This window comes from Pelecanus crispus, chromosome 4 (genome assembly GCF_030463565.1).
Source record: "Pelecanus crispus isolate bPelCri1 chromosome 4, bPelCri1.pri, whole genome shotgun sequence".
Classification (NCBI taxonomy): Eukaryota; Metazoa; Chordata; class Aves; order Pelecaniformes; family Pelecanidae; genus Pelecanus; species Pelecanus crispus.
In genome coordinates, this window is record NC_134646.1 from 70582626 (window position 1) to 70605267 (window position 22642).

A 22642-nucleotide genomic window follows, 5' to 3' on the forward strand; every position below is an offset into this window, starting at 1 on the left:
GTGCACATTTGGAGGAAGCCCCTCAATTCTGGCTAAGAAAAGTTGTGCAAGTCTGAGCAGCGGGAGCTCCCCAGAAGCTGTTCCCAGTGCTTCTGCTCTCGAGCTGCAAGGAGCTGCAGTTCAGGCACTCCAGCTTGAGGAGGCTCTGAACATCAGACTCTCCAGGTACATGGTAGAGAGCTGAGGTGTATAAACCAAGGCTCTGAATTAAATTCTAAAGGACACACCTAAAAATTAGGTGTTGCAGCACCTGTCTTTTAGATACTCAAATTGTTATTTTTATCTCACCTATTGAAGGCTGGAAATGTTATTGCAGCTTTTAAAGAGGACAGCAGTCACATTAAGTGCTAACTTCCAAACTACAGTAGAAACCTCACCAGCATTAATAACACACAAGATATTCTTCAGTGCGTATTCTAGCTCTGTGGTCAGGTTTTCAGGATGGACTGGTACCACTGAGATGCATTTTTCCAATGTCCGTGATAATAGCAAAAACCTTTTTCCCTACATATTCCAGAGAGTAACAATGCTTCCCACATGCTCTTTTAGCACGCAAAACTGTAAAAGGAGAAGCTCACCTAAGTATTAAAACAAACAAAATGATATGAATTTCTTACACTGATTGCATTGAGATATTTCACAGTTGCTCATAAGATTCCTTAGTTTTTAATACCTTCCCATCTAACACTTCATTATAAATCAGCAGATAATGACAATTGCACATATACCACCTGAACAAACCAGCTTGCAGAATAGGTCTTATAGTTGCAGTTAAATACAGAAAGTTAACTGCTGTAAATGTTGTACCATCAAGTACATCGATAGTCAACATACAGGAATCAGGATTATGGCCTGTGTGGTCTAAACACTGATTTTATTTCAATAGTTAAGTAGCTGTTTTCACTTTTCAAGATACTCGATTATCTTAAAGAACTATTCAATAGCAAAGGACCTAATTCTTCAAATGTCTGTTGTGCGTTATCTTCCTTTACTGGGTATAAAGCTAAATCTGAATTTCCTGAAAATTTTGAACACTTACTCAGTGTTACACAAGGGATATTAGATTTTTTTTTTATGTTTTATATCCATTTGCACAAGTGTAAATGACTGTGCAGAAGAGTAAGGAGATTAAAAAAAGAGCTCCACAGAACCACAAACCTGAAATAACTACTTTGACTGTATTTTTTAATAATCAGGTCTTTACTAGTAACATTTAGATCCATCAAGTCAATGACAAAAGTGTATTTGCTTCATGTACAACAGCTTCCACATTTACTAACGTAGAGTAGCTGTGGCATTATATCTCTAATTTTTCCCAATGTCGAAAACATTTGTGTGCAAAACTCCTGATTTATTATTGACTTAGATGGATTACCAAGCTCTGCTTCCTTCTTTAGCCTTGAACAAAGGCTAAAGTTCATGCCTTCACTGAGTAGCAGATGTTCATGAAGTTTGACCTACTGGGAGAGGAACGTGAACATGAACTCTAACTTAGGCATATTTCACAGTTAGAAACATATTTGACAAAGCCAGTTCCAAAAAAACCCAACAAAAATAAAATGTTATTTCACATAAGTGTAATAGAAAGTATCTAGTTCACCCTTTATTTATACAGGATAGAAAAACATGCCTTTCTGGCCTCCTTATTTTTCTAATTCCTGTTTCTGTATAATAGATTTCTAGCAGATCTTTGGCGAACATACCACTGGTTTGCTTGAGAACAAAAAAGAACAGTGCATCATTACAGCATTTCAGATTTCAAATAAGCTCGATATAATGAAAGGCTGTTGCAAGATTAGCTCTTGCCATTCAACTCTGAAAAATGGCATCAGTCCCATCAGTGTTGAAGACTAGAGGCACGTAATTCAATAACAGAACATAATAGTATAATTTTATACCAACATGTCAGATTTAAACTAAGCTAGAGATGATTAGAAACTGTTATAAGATTAGCACTTACCATTTAACATCAGAAGATTGTCAGTCCCTGGATGTGGGTAACTCAAGCGACCTTAAAAGAAAACAAAAACCAAAGAACAAAACAAAACAAATGCAGAGGTTTTAGCTATTATGCTAGGAAAAAATAATGAAAAATCACTGCTTAGAATTTAAATATAAACTATATTTCCAGTTTGCCTAAGGGAAATAAAGAGCTAATATTTAACTCCAAGCACATTAACCAACAATACCCTTGACCCAAGTTAAAGCTGACAAGAACAAACTTCTTAACCTTAATTCTCTGGTCATAAGATCTGCAATGTGCTTTGGGATCAGCTCCAATAGGATAAAGCCACTTTTTGTTTCATGACTCCCAGAAATAGTGCTGACTGCTTTAGTCTTCTCTTTCATAGTGACTGTGAATAACTGTACTATGCACATCGCTTAACAGACTGGCATTTCTACAGTTTAGTGCTTCTCTACTGAATCAATTTAAGAAAAATCATGTTAATAGGAATTAAGGCGTTAATATTTTACTAACCAATTCAGAACTGAATCTTGGTGTATTACATATAACCATTGTCTGTAATATTGTTCAGTAAGTCTGACAAAACTAGAGTACTGGTTTATCTACAGAATTAACAAAATTAAAGAATATCACAGATAACATTTTCAAGATTTTATATTGAATAAAAATTACAAGGAAACCTCATAACCTGACATTAGAATTTTTTGAGTATTGTATTTTACTACATTGGTGGCATGTTATACTTTAATAGTTAAATGAACAGTTTAAAATGCACAGCTGAAGTGTCTGTTCACTACAAATTCCTTTTTATTAAAGGAGATGTTTTCTGTTTACAGGAAGCTGCAAACATACCAGTAGTGCACACTGACCTAGAGAGACATTTACAATAGCTGCTGTGTTTGGAAGAAGTGTGCTTTAATGTGCAAAACCGTACATTTCTATCTATCTCGCTATTCAAACATGCTTGCTTATAATCTGTAAAGCATACATAAAAAAATACTGTAACTGAGACATTTAAATCTTTTGGAGGAAATGGGAATGTTTGTGGAAGCATAAAGAAGAATCCAGTCTGGAAGCAATGGGTGTTTAGAATGGAGCTTTGAAGGGGAACATATATGCAGTTGGCTTGCAAGATGTGAGTAAGTATTAGTGAGACACTGTCATACACTAATAAGGCTCACTCGTTCTAAAAAGAAACACAGAGGAAAAAAAGGAAAAAAAAAAACCAACCACCCAATTCAGCAATCCATATGTTAAGGTTGTTTAATCATTCCTATCATACGCTGTTTCCCCCCCACCTCCCCCCACATTGTCGGTAAACCCATGTCATTAGCAGCAAGACTGGAAATTTCTCAAAATAGTAGCTCTGTGTCCCAAGGGACACCTTTGGGGTTAAATAAAAAAACCTTTTTGCTGAAAATCTGTAAGTAATAGGATTTAAGTTTTGCTCTTCTCCTTTAGGAAACCAACATGGTAATTTTCTACCAAAATGCATAGAAAAAAATATACATTATGAACTGTTACACTCAAAACTTCAAAACAGCAAGATTAAGATCATTTAGGATATTTTATTCAGCCTTATTATTTACAGGCATTGTGGCAAAAAGATTTTTATACAGCCACGTGTTATTTCTCTTCCCACAGATTTCATTATTGTAAGAATGGATGGTATCAGAACACCTGCAGATTAGGCAGGAACTATTTGCTTTGGAATTTGCAAGTGTGAAGCAAGCAGTGAAGGACAAGGGCAGTCTCCTGGAAAAGGGCAGATGAATGCCACCCAAAAGGACTCTGCTGTCTTCTCTAATGTCTGCAGAATTTTTGAGAAGGCTTAGAAAAGATAGACAAAAATCTTTGTAGGAGCCTCTGTCTGCATATTTCTTGTCTTTAAGACGTCCAGTTTTAACATACAAGCCATTTTTTCTGTCATGCTGAACATTTACAGCTATACCTGATGTTTCTTGGAACTATAAATATTCTGCCCTTCTAGCAATGCATGCTGGTATAACAGAAAAGAATTAGGAACAAGGCATTCTTAAATTGCAGTCTGGGAACTGCCACTGTTTTGCTCAGCCTGGTGTATAAGAAACCATTTTGCTTTACTTCTTAGTTCTTTGGTCTGTAAAGGTAATACTCATTTGCCTAACAGCAAGGATTTAACAAGATTATTTACTGTCATCACCATGTTTCTATACGGTGCTACAGAGATACCTGCAAAAATACAAGCTGTTTCTTGCAAATCAGAATGCTCTACCTATCTAGAATAACAACAGAAATTATGAGAAATTATCTCATCTTGAACCTCCTCGAGTCTGTAGTGACAGTATTTCTCCCGGTCTGTATACATTTATCTTTTTTTTCCTATTCCGCAAGGGAGATACAGTTTTTCTGTAATTACTGCAGAAAAAGAGGTCATATTTAAGGCCCAGCAGGAGAGAGAAGCCCACCAGTGTCAACACCTGGAGAGGAAAACTGTCGTATAAGATAGTAAATCCTGGGTTTACAACTCTGGTTTTGCATTCTTTTGCCTTCTTCCCCTATAGCTTCACATCCGAAACATAGATGCCAAACTGAAAAAGTTGAAATAATAAAGCACTCCTCATTAAGTAGCGGGGAGACAGTGCACTAGGGAGCTGGACCCACTACAGCATAAAACCTATGAAATCACACAAATGCAAAGAAACCCAATCTTGCTGTGTTACAGAGATGAATTTGCTAGCTCAGATAATGAATGATTTGAGGGTTAGGAAAATAAGTAACAGTATTCAGTACATGTACAGCTGTACTGATACTTCCTTTAAGTCTTATTTACACAGTTATTTCAATGACATCATACTTTGTATTACTGCATTCTGGTGAACTTAATGCTTGTGTGTACTGCTGGTCTAGTACTTGGACTTACACCCTTAAAAACATTGTTAACATAGGAGGTTTGCTTACTTTTTCAGAATACAATCACTGCTATTTGATATGTTAACTTAGGTTCCTATCCCTCAGATTAATCTGTTGAAGCAAAATGCAGTGTTTCTAGGGTATCCACCTGAATTTAATGATAGACATAAATTCGGAACACTTCATGCATGGAACGGGGTGCAAGATCAGTCTTATCCAGAGCTCAGATTACAATATTTTTTAATAGATTATTCTAGCTAAATGGACACATACAATATTAAACCTGACTTAGAATATCAGTATATAAAATACAGAAGATGGGAGCACCATCTTGTAAGAATTTACTGTGCTTCTATCACTTATTCCTTTCTAGTCAGCTATTTTCACTGCATGTTGTTCGATACGTTTAAAAAAAAAAGAAGTACCATTTTAAGAACTGCCCTCACCACAAATCCTATCTAATCCCATCGTACTTCAATGCAGTAATCCAGAATCACAGAAACCATTCAATAGATATTCTAGCAATTCCAGTGGCCTCCACCTGCTTAAAAAAGAAATTTTAATAACATATAAAGATGCTTTACTAGTTTAAAATCAACTACAAATTAGTCAGAGAATAACTCATATTTAAATAATAGATGTATTCCATTCCTGAGAAGTGAAAAGTAATCACTACACTGACAGTCTACAGAACTTGGCTCTACAGCATACAAAATTAGAACATGCTGCTATGTGGAACAAATACAACGCCTAATATTACAGTGCTGTATTATATGTATTATATTATATGTATATTATATTATATTCAGTGCTACAGAAATTTTCTCTGTGCAAACCTGAACTTGCAACTTCATCACGTTAACACTAATTAGTAATTCTCATGTATGATGGCTAAATTCAAAATAGCATTGCTGAGGAGAAGCAGGTATGTTTGACATTTCTTATGCAACTAGAATTCTATTAAGTTTAGCCCCCTCCTCCATATCTAAATGTGATTAATGTTAACAGAACTGCCTGGTATGTATTTCTCACAATATATTCTTCTGTAAGGACAGAAAAAAAACACCCAAACTTGCAATTAAATTTTGGTGGGCCAGTTTATCCACTAAATCCAGTTAAAAGTCTTGCTAATCCAAACCATGAAAGAATAACAAACTTAGTTTTAGCTACATTTCTGTAATCTCATGTTACTAATATGGGCAATGGAAATTTTAATTTTTTTGTAAGCTGCTTCTGAGCATACAGATGTAGTTGTGCTTACTCACTTTTCATTTTAAGGCAAATTCATATCTACTTTTGGAAATGCATACTTTCTATTCCTATTTAACTAAACTGTTGGAGGAATCCCCATATATTAAAACATTTGGCATAGATTTAAGTCTAATGACTGCTTTAAAAATTGCTGACTCAGAGTTTCACAAGTTTGATATCTCATGTCTACTTCCCCCCCCCCCCTTTCTTTTTAAAGTCTTAAATGGCTGATTGAAGAGACTGAGAATCACAAATTCCTTTCCCATCTTCCTTTTTTCAAGAGATCTCCTGACTAGAGGAGAAAAAGCTTCCAAGTTAAGCTTTTCCCAAACGACTTTAACAGACCAGTGAATGGCTGAGGACTGCAGCAGTTTCAGAAAGCTCAGTTTTTGAATAGACGTAGTTAAGACAACAGCACAAAACCATGTTTGGACAACACCTAGTTACAGAAAGCCTAGATACTACACTTTGAAACGCTTGTGTAAGAATTACGTAAGTCATAATGAGTCAATCTATTTAGGCAAATCAGTCTATCAGTCTTAAATAAATTATTTTATCATAAAAAATTTCTATGGCAGAGAGAGGAAACAATCTGTATGTACAATTTCAAATCCTTTTATATGACTAAAAGCAAAGTTTTTCTTTCCATACTTTCTTTGTTCAGCTTCAGAAACTCTTCTCTGAGCGCAATCTGAATTACTCTAGGAAGCAATTGCATATCTTTAAACCTTAGAGCTTCATAACACAAAATTATTTGAAAACAAAAGTTACCATATGCAAAGAAAGAAAACGTTCTCTCCTGTGATGCTGAGTCACCAGTGCTTTTCTTTTTACTTCACTGAGCATGGGCCAGCAGTTTGCTTTTAAAAGAAAGATGTCTAACAGCTGAAAAGCTTAACTAAACCAATTTAAAGGGAAAACAAAACCAAGAAAAAGCACGACAGACTTCTAAGTGCATCAAGTTATTTTTCCCCACAGATAAGCCAAATAATAGTGTTTTATTATTAATAGCTATAAAAAAAATTTATTTGTGCAACTTTCCTAAAAAATTTGTTTAGCCCCTCACAAAGAAACAGAAAAAAAATTCAACAGAAAGTTAATATTCCTTACTCCCGCTAATATAGCTATGGCTAATTCAAGTTCAGTACTATCTTACATCTAGCTTGCAGAGCTATAAGACAGTTGGTCAGGAAACAGAAATTAATTGTAAGTTGAGTACAGTATCAATACTCTTGCTTTACAAAAGACAAGCCCTTAAATGACATGGAAAATACCACAGTCTTTACCAGAAAGATGTTTAAAACAGTAGATAACACATTCCATTAAATCACCTGCTCCTCAATTCTAACACATATCCATACAAAATATAACCATTTCTTCGAAGTTTTTTCCATAATCTCTTTTAGCCCAAATGTATTGCTTTTCCTGCTTCTGAAATGTCTAGAATCCAAGTTTTCTACATCTTGACATCAAGAAGCATGGGTAATATGGGAGAGGAAAAGGGAAAAAAAAATGCAAGTACACAGGAGGTACGTCTAGAAAAGAGTTACACTACCAATACGCACATATTTCAGGCTATCAATATTGTAATTCTTCTCTCAAAATAGTTTTAAGGGCTATTAGAAGAGTAAAAAGTGTATTTAAGAACGATTATGTAAAAATGAATTAATTTATTTTAACTTCAGTTTATATTCAATTGATTGGATGGGGTAATCTTAAACATTACTTAATGTCTTGTTATGAAATGCATTTCAAGAAAGCTGCATGGGAAAGATTCGTTTTAATATGATCAGTATTTCTGATGCAATGACTAGTGAAGTCAAGCATCTATTCCCTATTAACCTACCTTGAAAAATGCCTTACTGAAAGCTAAAAATTACTTCTTTCTTTTGATCATGTCTGTAGTAATGACTAAACTTTGTCTAAGTGAGGCTGAAACTACGCATCTATAAACAGTTTTTTGGCAGGCATGAACTTAGCTTTCAGTGAATCATATTTGAAATAAAGTTTTTTCAAGTTCATGAAAGCAAAAGTGGTGAAATTTGACTTCCTTCTAAGGATCTTGAAACGCAAAACTTAAAGCTGTGAGCTAGTACACAGTGTCTGTTCTGCATTGTGCAAAATCTGAGACGAGATGCTTAGTCATACTCCAGATATTGTAAGCAGCTAAATCTGAAACATGTGCTTAAAATTCCAGGGACTTTCATTTTACTGCTGTGGTCAGATATAAAAGATGCATTGTTTTAGTGTGCTTAGATTTACTTAAAAACTTATCATAAAAATATTCTCTAGTTACGAAATATTCTTTAGTTATAAAAAACTGTTATATATTAATAAGAACAACAAATAAATAACAATAATATTCTTAATCCTGTGCATTCTGCAAGCAAGTATGACGGGTTCTTAAGTAAATGTCAGATTTTCTGTGGTGAAAAGAGAAGCCTTAGAGACTGAAATAACAGAATTAGCGTTTCATGGTTTGCAGAAAAAAAAAAAGTTGCTAGGAAATTACAGAACTGCCAACTAATGGTGACTAAACAGAAGAGGGGCAGAAAGGCACTAAAAGGCTATTCTAGGATGTGATCTCTTCTTCCCATTTTCAGTCAGTAAGGAACATTTCTCATGTTAATAATGAGACATTTCTCTGTTAATAATGTATCTGTTTCAGCTGAAATAATAACTTCCAAAGGAAAAAAAAATCTTAACCAATTTAAATAACAGCACACAATTACTCTATTTAAATTCAGTTGGCATGTGCATTGTTCTCTGGCACTTGAACAAAAAAATGGATTTCCTTTGAATTCATCACTATCTATGGCTTCCATCTGTTTTAGTTCAAATGTAAAACTTAACAGAATTTTCACTGCCAGAGTATGATGGTGAAACTGTTAAAAAAAGAAAAAAAACCTCTTAACTGTAGACAGAAACCATATACTCATGTCCCTAGAAAGCACAAAATAACTACAGAAACTTTACTGAGTTTTTCAAAATTGTCTATGTATGAACCTAATTCACTGTAAAATCTTAAAGGTTTGTCTTGTTTTACTCTTGCTGAAAAATTATTATTGGAAATATACCATTTTCAGCTATTGTATCATAATGAAATATGAAGAAATGAATAAAAATAAAAATGGGTCTTTTCTGTGCTTGCTATGCCTCTAAAAACTCTTCTGCATTATAAAGCCAAAATGAAAACAGCGAGGTGGCAGGGGGAACAGAGCAACCACTTCCATTTGTCATATCAGCGTGCGTAGAAACAAAGTGAAGAAACCGACTGGTTTTCAGGAGTGTGAGAGGTGCCACTGACAGTATATTGTGATAGAAGATCTGCATTCTCTGATTTTATGCCTAACAGTCACTTTAGCTTTTAACATCCTTCCTGATGGTAGATTTGGGTTCAGACAACCAAAGAAATATTAGTCACCACCTGAGTGTGGCAAATTGAAGCAACAATGCTTTGAAACAGGGATGAGCTAACAAGTTACCTTGTCTTTGATGACATGTGCACACTTTTAGCCCACAGCAGTTACCACTGGGCTAATTGTTCACAGGTTTCAACCCCTTTGTCTTACTTTGTAATGTTTCATAAACATGCGGAATAGACAGAAACTGAATTTAATAATGGACTTAAATGATAAAATGGTTAAAACTGGAATTAATTCTCTGTAGGCAGTAAGAAACAAGAGATCAGATTTAAGAACATCTAAAAAAATTAATTTCAGCTTCCACTCTAAAGAGGAGGAAAATTAACTGGCTAACTAAATGCTACATACTTACTGATGCTTTGTAGAGATTTTCAGCTTGAAAAAAAAATCTCAAAACTTTTGGCTTTACATCGTAAATCTTACACTGCTATTGCATGCTATCTGAATATTACAGGTCTTCCAATTGGTTACACATCTTAAGAGAACCATGAGCAAACTCTAGCAAAGTGTCTTTCAAATTAGGAGAACACAGGCCATTATGTGCCAATGTAATATATATTAAGTCTAGGAGCCTCTAGAAATGGAGAACTGATGGGAATAAATACCGATATAAAAAGAAAGGAATTTTTTTTTTCTTTTCCAGTTGCTTCAATACTGAGACTTACTTTCTGCAAAGCAAGCCTGAAGTCTTGGATAATTTTAAAGTTAGATTGTGTTAGTCTAATTATAACACCACAAATGAAGTAACATTTGATCAGGCCAAATGAAATGGGTTGGCCTCCCTGCCCCAAAGTTCAATGGTAAACTCCACCTGAGAGTAAGTATGGAGAAAGAGAGTTCAAAAGAGTGAGTTACTGCACAGTGAATAGAGGCCCACAAATATTAGCTATATGCTTACTGCGGTGGCCAAATGGTTTGAACAGAGCCCAGAAGGGTAAGCATTCTAAAGCCAAGTATATTTCTGGACTTCTTCAGACAAACACAAACTGCACAATTAGATGCATTATTATCCTCCAGGGACTTTCAAAAAAATATTTGAAAGAATAAAACCTGCATTTATCAGTGGGCTTAAATTTTCTTTCAGTTTCCACTGCAAAGAAAGGGAAAATTAACTGGCTATGAGTGGTAGCGGTTTGATTCCCCTCCCACCCTCTTTTGGCTACCTGTAACAGAACAGCGTCTTTACAAACTGAAGTAGAATTTCCTACAGCAGACAAGTAAATTTGAAATAAAACTAACTATGAATTTCTTGGGGTAAAGGAGGGGAGGATGGAGGGGAGAGGGAGAAAAACCTATGAAACCACTAAAGCTTAAGTTTTAAACAACTGTAAACCAACGTTTTCAATAAAATACAGCTTGAGATTGACCTTTCATGTCAGTTGAGAAAATAATTCATTTGCTATTTTAATATGACCCTAGAATCTAAATTAGCAATCAGTATTAATTCAAATATGCAGAATGGATGACCCTTTTCTTTATTTAGCATAATAACATACCTTTAAGTGGATCATGCTCTGCTCTCATAATGTCAATAAGGGAGTTTTCCAAAGAGTGCATATTCAGACTGTCATACATTCTATTTCGATCCTAAAAGAGAATAAAATCCTTAGTATTGGAATACAAATTCTGTACTTTTTAACAGGAAACTTGATAGGAAGACAAAGGTGCCTTCTAAAGGCTGTACGCTCAGACACTCTGGAGATGGACAGTGATACAAAAGCTTAAGATACCTGAATTTATTAACAGTAAGACCTGACTTTTAACAGTAAGTTTAATAGCATCTAAATATAAAACTAGAGATGCACTGTGAAGAACTCTTCTATGTATGCACTTTGATAGCCTGTGATTGCCTGTTCCCTTCAGAAGAACTGCCTGAATCAGTTCTAGTGATCCACAGCAGAGTTAAGCATTAGGCTGTTTAATGAAGGAGACTAATGTCTGTAAGAGCTCAATTTCATTTCATGCAGAAGTTAAATACTGAGTAAGGTGGGGAATTACAGGACAAGAAGGACAGTCACCTCATATGAAAGAAAGCATTTTCTTGGTGCTGGGCTAAGTACCACACATGGGCCCTCAGCCCCCTGCTGAGACTGCACTTCCAGGCTTCTGGGTGATTAATCTGAGACCCTTTGCGTACAAAGACTTGAGTTACAAACAGTCAGCGCTACATGGTTAAAGGTTGGCAAATTAAAGCTAAACTATGAAAAAAAAAAGTCACAAAGCTTACTAATAGGTATCAGCCTTATAGAGAACAATTTTTTTGCACATGAAGATTAGTAAGAATTACCATAATGCCTTACAAATATTTTCACTGAAGGTAATAAAAGTTATTATAATAAAGCATAAATGTTTTCACTCATTTTATGCTCAGCTAAGACATTTCGTCACATTTTCTAACACACCCAAGTTACAAAGACAGAAAAAAAGATGACTTCTAACTTCTTTGGTCTTTCTGGGATACCTTCAGAGACTGAAAATAGCTTGCGTAAAACCTTAATCTCTTCTACTTGCAAGGCTTCTGGCTGGACTGTATTGCACTTAAAGGAATCCTGTAATCGTTCCTTAATTTCACTGTTGTCTACTCTCTGGTTGCACTGTAGTAGTTCAACAGACTAGAATAAAACACACCACACACATCCCATGACCATTAAAATTCACTCAAGATGCAGCCATCCACTTAGCACATATATAATGGGCAGAAGGTATCTGACCCACACTCACTGTGACCTTCCATGACAGTTCAGCAGAACATGGATTAATTTCACGCTACGTCCCTCAGCGAGCAGGCATTCTTCATATTTGGGGAGTGAAAAAGCAAGCTTTGAAATAGAGGTTTGCTATGAGTCAGAAACTATGACTTGTCAACAGCTTTGCAAAACAAGTCATGATGATGATGAAACTAAGATTTTACTTTCATCTTTCTTAGAAAGTTTAGTCAACTTGATACAACACTAGGATGAAGGTAAAGAAGCCTTTTTTCCAACTCCTTCTCCCTCCAACAACTATAAAGAGTAATTGTTTCCTGTTGGGCAAGCAATCTGCTATGTTCATTTGATCGGTTCCTTTTTTTTTTTTTTAAAGCCCTTAGAGATAATTTTGATAACTTAAAAACGTAGGTTTCTCTTGTCTCCTGCTACATCCCAGACCAAATGCTGCTCACACTTTGCGAGGTGATCTTCAACCCAGTTTCAGTGCCAACAAGCCACCAGCTCTATTTTAGTTCACAGCAGCCTTATTTTGGGACTGGTTGGCTTTCGTTCAGTTCTCTAGCTGTCCTGAGAAGCAGCAAAATGAAACTGAAGTGACTAATCTGCTTCCATGCCCTTGCAGGTTTGTTTCTCAATAGGACAACCTGCTTACCATAGCAAACTTGCTTTCTATAGAAGGTGTGAGCAGTGATAAAGCTCCACCTGTTCCCTACTGTCCCCCAGCATTCAGAAAGTATCTCATCAGGATTTTTAATGAAGTCTTAAGTTCAGCTGAAGTCCGTACTTGGTGGGTAGTAAACGCTCTTGCAAAAACTAATGCTGAGTAAACAGAAAACGCGTTTTGCTACCTCTGCAGCTGACAGGGGAAAAGAACTAGTATTGGTAAAAACTGGACTGAACTATGTGTGTGACACTGTCTTTGTTACAGGCTTACTAAATAAGACTTTCTTATTTGTTTTTTGATCATTGCTATATACATATATGTTGAGATAACACTATCTAGCTGGCAAATGGTCATCACTGTAGACTTCACTTTGCTCTAGAGAGCAGAAGCCTGTAAAAAAGAGCTCCATCAGGGTTAATTCCTAATACTGGCCCACTTGGTTATGGATCTTACAGGGAAATGGAGAAGTAAAACATATAACATGTATTTGTGAACTGCTCCACTGGCTGACATGGTGCAATGATTGTAACTTCACCCTTGCACCATTCCGTTTTGCAAGTTTTGTGTATCCAAAGTGAAAGGTCTTGTGCTGCTGGAAGCAGAAGAAAAAGTTTTCCCATCCTCTTTACACCTTAGTTCGTGTCTACAAAGCTAAAAAAAAGAGGTTTGTTTCTCTGAATTGTATTACTTTCATTTCTGGCAGTGGAAACATGCAATAGGCATGCATTGTACAGTATAAAAATGTTGTGAATACACTAAAGAAGGATTTAAACACACAAATTATATTCTATCTCACTACCCACATCACACTATCCACTTGTGAGTTTGGGTAATATCTAGGTAATAGGCGCTTCAAACTTTTAACATCTATTCCAATTCACACTGATGAACTACATACTATAAAGCAACATTATCTGAAATTTACCTATCTTAAAAGGAGTAAGTTATTCTTTGGGTACAAGGTTCATTTTAAACCTTTGTGCAACTAGGCTTTATAATGCTAACACACTGCTTTGTGGTCCCCAAATATGTACACCATATCTTTAAAGGGCACAGTTATCATCTATGCAAATATGAAGCTTTCATTTCAAAGCAGAACTTAAAAGTATTTCAGTAATGTAGGTCACATCAGCAAATATTTTCTAGAAAGTTCTGCTGTACGAAAAAAGTCCACAACACTTTGAAAGGGGACAGCTCTACTACAGCATGCTCTACTCCATCAAAAAACTTCCACTGTGATTTTCTTCACTCTTAGGGACAAGCACAAAAAATACTACAACTGAACATGATTGTTTTAGATAGTTTTCCATGCATGTGGAAATAGTCCTAATTCTTAGGATTATCTTTAGTTTCATTATTTCAATGCGGTTGATAAGCAGTTATCTTCTAAACCAACTAGTTCTAGTTCTTGAGACTATTTCTATATTGTTTTAAAGGTAATTCCAGGTTGGTTTAGAAGATAACTGCTTATCAGACACGTTGAAATAATGAAACTAAAGATAATCAGTAGTGCAAAGGCATTGATACATAAATGTGTATGTTAATACAAATTTTGTATCATCCTGACTCCAAAAGCTCCTTTTGCCAAGGCTGAATTCCTGTAAAATATTTTGCATTTTCCTCACCTCTGTGGCTCATCAGTTCTGTGCTAAGAAGCAAGTGAATCTTGCTGTGTCAGAAGGTCCATCGCTCAGTGGAATGTCACAACATAATGCTATTTTTTTCCCCAGAGCTGACAGTAAACTTCTCCCAAGCACTATGAATTCTCACATTATCTTTTTATTTAACTGCATAAACATTTGAATCCTGCTTGACCTACCTTTCCAATACCAGAATCACATCTGCATTCATACATAGCAGAATTAAAAACACGGTTTTGGTAAAGCTGCCTACAGATTTAGAGGTATATGGCTAAGTGACAAATTGTCACCTCAACCTAAAAGTCAAGACTATGTAAGAAAGGTTACAGAAAAGTTATAATTATTTCTGAATTTTCACAAATTTACACAATATAGGAGAAGCATTAAGTATCCTATCCACAGAATACAGTTAGTGCTAGAAGGACTTTTTGGCAATGTCATGCAAAATACAGCTACAGAGTGTGCGTTTCAGAAGTCCTCCCCACATACGTCTAAATGTGGAAGGAATGGGAGGAGGGCAGCTTTCTCTGAAGAGCAAGTTTCAGCACTAAAATGTTGGACAAATCATTTTTCTTGGCACAATCTATTTAGGACTTCTAAATATATCCATGCAATTCATGCAAAGATTATCCTGTTTAAGCATTTGCAGAAACTAAGTGCAGTCACAGCTCAAAGCTTATATATTGTCATTTACACATAAAGCAAATACAAGGACAGAAACTATTAAACAGTGAATACAATTTTGCTAATCTTTAACCACAAACACTAAAAATAGATGTTCATAGTTAAGAAGTTAAACAACTTTGGATTTTGGACACATGCTTTAAACTACTGATCTGCAGAACTACTTGAAGTAAAAAATTAGACTTCTAACATTGGTATTAAATTCAGTAAATGCAAGTATCCTTAAAACATACTCCTTTACACATCCCTTCATATTCTGAAGAAATATAGCACCATCCGATGGGGGCTGGAAACAGAAGTCATAAAGCTTCTACTCAGTTTTGTGTATAGACTTAGCTGGCTGCAAAAAAGACTGTAGCTTTGACCTTGCTGAATTAACTGAACTTTCTAAAAGCTTAATTAAAGAAACTTTTTTAAAATCACTTCCCAAATGAAAATGTTAACAAGTTCCATTTTTTCACCTTAAAACTGACCTGAATAAAAATGTGTTCTAAGACTAGAAAGTGACAGCTGATTTAATAATAAAGTATTCACAGACTTAAAAAAGTACCCGAATATAGTATTCAGTGTTAGTATTAGCAGTAATAACCTAACAATTAAGCACATTATATATTCTAAAATATCACCTTTTCTAACATCTAAACTTCAAGTCATTCTCATTTTAGTGAGGATATACTATAATCATAAGCCCCTTGTTGAAACCATAACTAGTGTAAATGAGAAACTTAATATGAAAACCTTTGACTTAACTACAATTTTAGCTCTATAAAAAAGCAAGGAGGAAGGCTTAAAGTAGACACATGAAATTGCTTGGTTACTTTCCATGCTGTCATTAGTGGTAAAGATGAACTATAATATCTGGTAGACATCTGTGAAGGGTCAACCTGACAGCAAAAGTGTTTTAAAGTTAAAATGACACAATCAGCTATGTAAGCTAGCTAAATTGAGCCTAAAATGCACCAAGAACAGGTCTTGTGGCAAAGGCACACCTACTTCCCAACTACATAAGTATTTAAAAACAAACAAAAAAAATCCCAGCAGCATGTACTGTATCCATACTGGAGTACTTCAGCTCAACAATATACATTTATACACTGGAAACAAACCAGACACATTATGGAGATGATTAAAGGCTTGGCAAGATTGACTTATGAGGCAAGTCTAGAAGATTTGTACATGAATAGCTTCAACAAAATAAGTAAAGGAACAATCAGACATTTGAAGGGGAAGTTGTTATTCAAGTTTTGGGTTCTTTTTGCATTTTTCAGTCTTTTTTTACCCTCTTCACCACCACCCCACATCTAGAAGTATCTATAGAGTCTTCAGTACTTAAATGCAAATACATCAGACCATACAGCAAATGTACTTTGGGACAGATCTTAGGTGAGAACATATGCATTTTAACTTTCGAGAACAACTGGGCTTTGGCAGACAGAATGAGGTGAGATATGCTACTTAGTGTATACATCATTGCTATACTATCACAGCTGCTAAATTATTTTGTTGAATTTTCCTAACTCTGATTTTGACTTGCATTAATAGAACGAGCTGTATAACTGAAGCAAATTTTAACAGTAGGAGAGAATTCCTTGCTCATAAAAAGTCATAAAAACATTTTTAGGGTAAGCCCCACAAACTTTCCACTAATAGATTCCTTTGAATTGTTCATCTGTGTAGCTCCCAATACTATTTACTTAAAGATCTTGATCCTGAAGTTACAAGTATGGCAGTAGACCATTTTCTCCAGTTAAGAGATATCCCCAGTATGGTCATCAGACACAAATACCTGGTTTTATATGTTATTTAATCAGCCCCAGGTAATCAATCTACTGCATTAAAAAGCCTTAAGACACTGTTTGTGTGTCTGCAGGTATCACATTAGTAAAAATTAACTGGTAAAGCCTGGCTTATAAATCGGTGTTTGGACAATTACACTAGTCTGAAGACTGACAGAACTTAGCAGCTAGATGCTCCCAATGCCTTTAAGTTTAACATGAGCTGCCAAACACTCAGCACTTCTAAAGAAACAGGCCACCTATTGAGGGGTCTAAATACGGCATTAAGGACCCAACTTTAGTAGCTTGCTCTTCATCTAGTATCGACTGGTATGTGTATTGTCTGGATTAGTCGTTTAAACTGTTAAGGTCCGTTTATTAAACTGTACTAAAACTGTCTTATTGAAAATCTGAAATCCTCCAAATGGAAGTGACTGTAAGACAGAAGCAACATGATGGCTATTTAAATTAAATATCTAAAACTAACACCTGTTTTCAAGTACAATCTTAAAACTCATTTTCCTTTGCAAGTGTTTTGTTTTCTTTGGAAACCTTAGCACATTTCAAAAAAATAGAAAAAGAAAAATCTGCATTTCTGAGAGATAGTACCTTACCATACAAATCCCCAGCTGGAGAGCTATATTCAAACGTAGAATAACAAAGCTCAGCTTTTACGACCATGAACATACTATTTGTTTGAATAAACAGAAAGGACAAATCAAGGTGAAAAACACCTGGACATGCAGTGTATTTCCTTAACTCAAAGGAGACACAGAAACTAAATTCATATTCATAGAACATAGTGGTTTTACTAGAATTAAAATAGTTAAACACTGAAGTGTGTAACACTCAAGTGTATTATTAAACTGTTATAAAAGGTTTTAGTAAGCTTATTTGCAAGATATTAAGAAACATGAAGTTTGCAATCAAAATAGGGTTAGCAGACACTGCAATTAAAAAAAAAATTTCAGAAATGGTTAATTATTTTCCTCATCCAAGGAATGTAAATGAAGAAAATTAATATACAAACCACCGATTTCTGTGCTTGCATTTTGACCACAGAAACGCTTGAACCATGTTTTTTTGGGGGAAAAAACCCAATATCTGGGGTTAGAAATATATTTTTAGCTTTGCACCCTATATTCTTTTTTGTACTTTAGATCAGGGAATAAGAGAGAATATTTGTACTGTCTAACTTCTTGACATGCAACGTAAGTGCCTAAACTGGAATCCCAGGGGCTGTATATGGTCAGTGGTGCCAGGTATGTTCTTCTGAAGAATTAGATTATCTAAATAAGGAGCCTAGATTCTCTCTAAGGAGAAACAGGCTCCTCAATTAAATGCTTAAGTTAGATGGTGTGAATACCTGACAAGATTTCTAATTGTTCCTTAATGATTTCGGTACAAGGCAACAATCCCTTCCATATACAAAGTACCTATAATGGTGCAGTGTGGCAGAACTTGTAGATATAACTTTTTCTATAAAAGAACTTTAATTGATGTAGTCTGTGTTATCTTAAAAACCGGGGGGGGGGGGCAGGGGGAAGCTTCTTACAGCAAGTCACCTAAGAAAAACTTGGCTATTGGCTTATTTTGCTCACATTTAAGTTGGCGTTGCCATGATGTTTAACTACTTTTATTGAAAAACAAAACAAAAACTCCTGAACTTTGGAAAATTCCCCTGAGATGTCCTTCATAACTGCTGTAAGCAAAATGTTTCAGTTTTAACTATGAAGTACAGAAAATCTGCTTTGATCCCTTTAAGTAATACACATAATTACTTATTCAGTTATCAGTAATGACATTCATTGTCACTGGTATATTAGTTTAATGCCAACAAACATTATTTTCATCAGAATTGATGCCAGTTCTATACTGGGGACCATCCATCAATGCGAACACCAAAGAATAAATAAGTTTCATGGAAGGGAAAAACTTTGAATTTGTATACGATTCCTCTGTGGCTTATCTTGTTTGCATCAGGTACATGTTTTACAGAAACTGAGTGAGCAGCTGACACTGCTGAATGCCATCTGGACTTAGCAAAAAAAATACAGCATTTTAAACAATGGTAGCAGAACATTAATGATGTACAGAAAGTTACTCAGTCAGGACACTGGCTTTTCTAAGCTGTTTTCATTTGCTAAGCTTTAGCTAGCTAAAGTTTGGAGGTGCTTTGTCCCCTGCCATACAAAATGATTACTGCAGTTAAAACAAAGATGCGTGATCATGCGGAAAAATATTCTGCAAAACTGTGAATGATGCAGCATATATTCAACATGCATGCTAAGATGCGTTCGCTCTGTGGAAGCTTGGCAGAAATAGGTAACTTCTACATACACATAAATGCTCTCACGCAACACTTTCCAAATGGCACAAAATTTAATTACTGCTGTTTTTTAATATCTTCTGAAACTGCTACTGTACCTTTAAGTATCCTCAATCTAAATACCTCAGCCTTTTATGGAAGGAGACAAGCACAGCACAAATTAGCAAGATGGGTGTTTGACAGCATCGCAATTGCCAACGCAAGTCCTGATGAAAAGAAGCACGAGCTCCAACCTCTATTTAACTTTTTCATTATGACTTGCAGAATGTAACAGTCATCACAAGGAATTAACCATATAACAATATATAATAACTGAAAAATAAGAACATGATTTCCGTGTAGCAAAGTAATTTATGGAAACATCTAGTGTTTCCACAGTAGCAGTAGATAACACCGCAACCCTTCAATAGGATTATTTTTACTGTGTTCTGCAACTATGACTTTATACATGTAAGGGAGATTTAAGCATAGATAGTTCTACAGCATAAATATAGCCAAACAGGTCTATTTAACTGGTGGCTCTGGTGCTCGCAGGTAAGACCAACAACAATTAAGTGTGCCCACTTTCTCACTTTGACACTCTCTCAAAAAAACCCACCACACTAAACCCCGCCCCCCCCAAAAACCCCAAACCCCAACACCCCCCGTCCCCCCAAAAACCAACCCCCAAATGGAAACATTAATGTAATTTATTATAAAGTTAAATTGCAAGGTTTTTTTTTTTCTACCGTACTAGACAGAAATGATTTATAGTTTGAATGCACAAGACTTCTGTTTAGACATAAAATGAGTTCATCTATATTAGATGACCGCTGTAGAAGCTGCTGAAAGTTAGAATAGTCATACTGACTTGTGAGGCATATTGAATGAGTAAATATATTCAAAACTTGTGCTTAGCTGCATATGAATTCCAATGTATACGTCACTGCAGTTTCAATGTATGATGGCATTAATATTTTTAACCCTGTTCCTTAGGCTAACGTCTTTGGGAGACATTTCAGTGTTTACTTTCAACTATTCTTGGAGACCTCCACCGCAAAGCATTACCTATCTGTAATCTGTTTTCCTTAACAGATCAGGTTGAATACATAAAGAATGGCACCTTTTTTTCCCATCTTTCCACCCACACAAACATTATTCAACTATGATATTCCAGCTAGCAAGGCTACTTAATGGAACAGGTCTTCAGAGCACAGGCAAATCCCTTTTAGTGCTCAGGTCCAGTGCATACGCTTGGAGCAGAATTTAGCTATGTCCGAAAGTCACCATTAGCTTCAAGAATATTGCAAGTATCAGAGCCTGGATAGTGTCCAGCTCACCTGGATAGAGTCGGGACATGGCCTCTTGTGCCAAATGGCACTGCACCAACAAAATGGTAAGAAAAACAGGAACACTAGCGGGAAATCTGGTCCCATGGAACACCCTTTTGCCACTACTACAGCTACATAAGGATTAGCTTGCTAATTGATGCAAATACAGCTGTACTAACTCAAATATGATCACAATTACGACAAATGAAACTCTAGGTTAGCCTGTCTGAAAGCTAACAAAACCCAACTATAACAGCCTTATATGGAGATAAAGAAACACTTGAATTATTTTCTCTGCATATTACCTTTTTTACTTTTGCTGGAATATAGTAGCTCAGCGTGAGACAAAAACTAAAGCTGACACAGGCATAAGGAAAATTAACGAATGTACAGAACTAATGGAATAATCTGCTTTCTATTCTAAAATTCATAGTTTCTAAAATAAGTTGCCCAAGCTTTTTCGGTTAAAAAAAAAAAAACAACCACACAAAAACTATAAATTGCTAGAATGGCAACTGAGATTGGGATGCAAAATAATAAAGATCTCTGCTAACAAGAAATGTTATGACTAAATGAATACAAGCAGGAATGGGAAAAATAACATTCTACCAACAGGTAACTGAGGCTGGAGTTAAGTGACGTACCTAAAGTCACACAAGATGTCAATGGCAAAATTCAGGAGGTTAACCCAGATCTTCAGTTCTAAGACACATCCTCCTGTTTAATGCTTCTAAACCACAGGGCTTCCACCCAAAACATAACATAAAAGTTGCTAGAATGTGGTGGGAAAAAAATCTCACTAACATGCAAATGTTAGCCTAGAATACCCATAAAAGACGAACATGACAAAGACTCAGAGCCATCTACAAAAGTAAGAAAACCTGTGTACAAGGACAAGCAAACAAAAAAAAAATCCTGAGTTTTAAAGGGATTTATAAGAATATGAGCATTACCATAGGCACAAAATACTTGCTGGATTAATCATACTTTGCTCTACTGCTGCATCAGTGGCTACAATTTCTATCTCTCTTGACAGCCAATACTCTTAATTAACTGTGGGAATCATATATTGCCGAATACACTGAAAACGTTGGGATTAGTTGCAATTTAGGACTAAAAATAATATAGAAATGTACAATTTTCAAACCAAGCTATAACCACTGTTTCATTCTCCTTTGAAAAGAACAAAGCCAAAATGCTATGCAAGACTATGAACACACCAGCTACATACCATCCTTACCTGCAAAGGAAGGAGAGTATTACTGTTGTTGTCAGTTCGGAAAACATTATCTTCAATCCACGATTTTGGTGTCAGTGATGGAGTGGAGCGAGTAAATTTAGGAGGGGCTATGACATTACCAGAAAAGGGCTTCTTCAAAGGAGAGATCTGGTTCATAGTTCCTGGAATTCCCATGTTTCCAGTTCTGCGATGGTCTCTGCCATGCATTCCTCCCCAGGATATATTTCCTGTGCTCCAGCCGCTACTCTGATTGCTCCAGGGCGACTGCTTTAGAAGAGGCTAAAAAGAAAGATTCATTTATATTATTTTGAAAATACTTGAAATGTTTTTCTACTTAAAAAACCCCCAAAAATCAAAACAACAAAAACCAAAACAACCAACCACCAAGTAATCAATGCGCAGAGATTTCTATAAGCCACTCTTTCCCAGTAACACATAAATTAATTGCTGAGGTAAGGAAGAAAAACACAGCATCGTAAAAAAAAATTGTAATTCCCACTCCCCCATAGACACTCCCCCCCAGAAAACCCTGCAGTACTTATGCAAGCGATTTAGGTTATCATTTTAGTAATGGGTAGCATTTTTTAAAGCTATGCAGTAGAGCAATTCCAGAGTGTAAAACTATGTTACAGAAAACCCTGAGACCATTTTATCATACATTATATAGTGAGATCACTGCAAAAATAACACAAGAATTTCAAAGAGGTCAATTTAAAAAATTATTAAAATAATAATAATTATTATTCTACTAATAATAA

The 22642-nt window shown here is 35.5% G+C and overlaps 1 protein-coding gene across 1 annotated transcript in view; it reads right to left on the minus strand.

Moving 5' to 3' along the window:
• The window catches only part of CPEB2 (cytoplasmic polyadenylation element binding protein 2), a 50862-nt gene that overhangs the window by 24698 nt on the left and 3522 nt on the right, over positions 1 to 22642 (minus strand). Inside the window, exons 2-4 of the mRNA XM_075709142.1 lie at positions 21885 to 22163; positions 11031 to 11121; positions 1961 to 2011 (exon numbers count right to left, since the gene is read on the minus strand). Of these exons, the coding sequence (XP_075565257.1) occupies positions 1961 to 2011; positions 11031 to 11121; positions 21885 to 22163 (421 nt within the window). The remainder of the gene's footprint in view (positions 1 to 1960; positions 2012 to 11030; positions 11122 to 21884; positions 22164 to 22642) is intronic.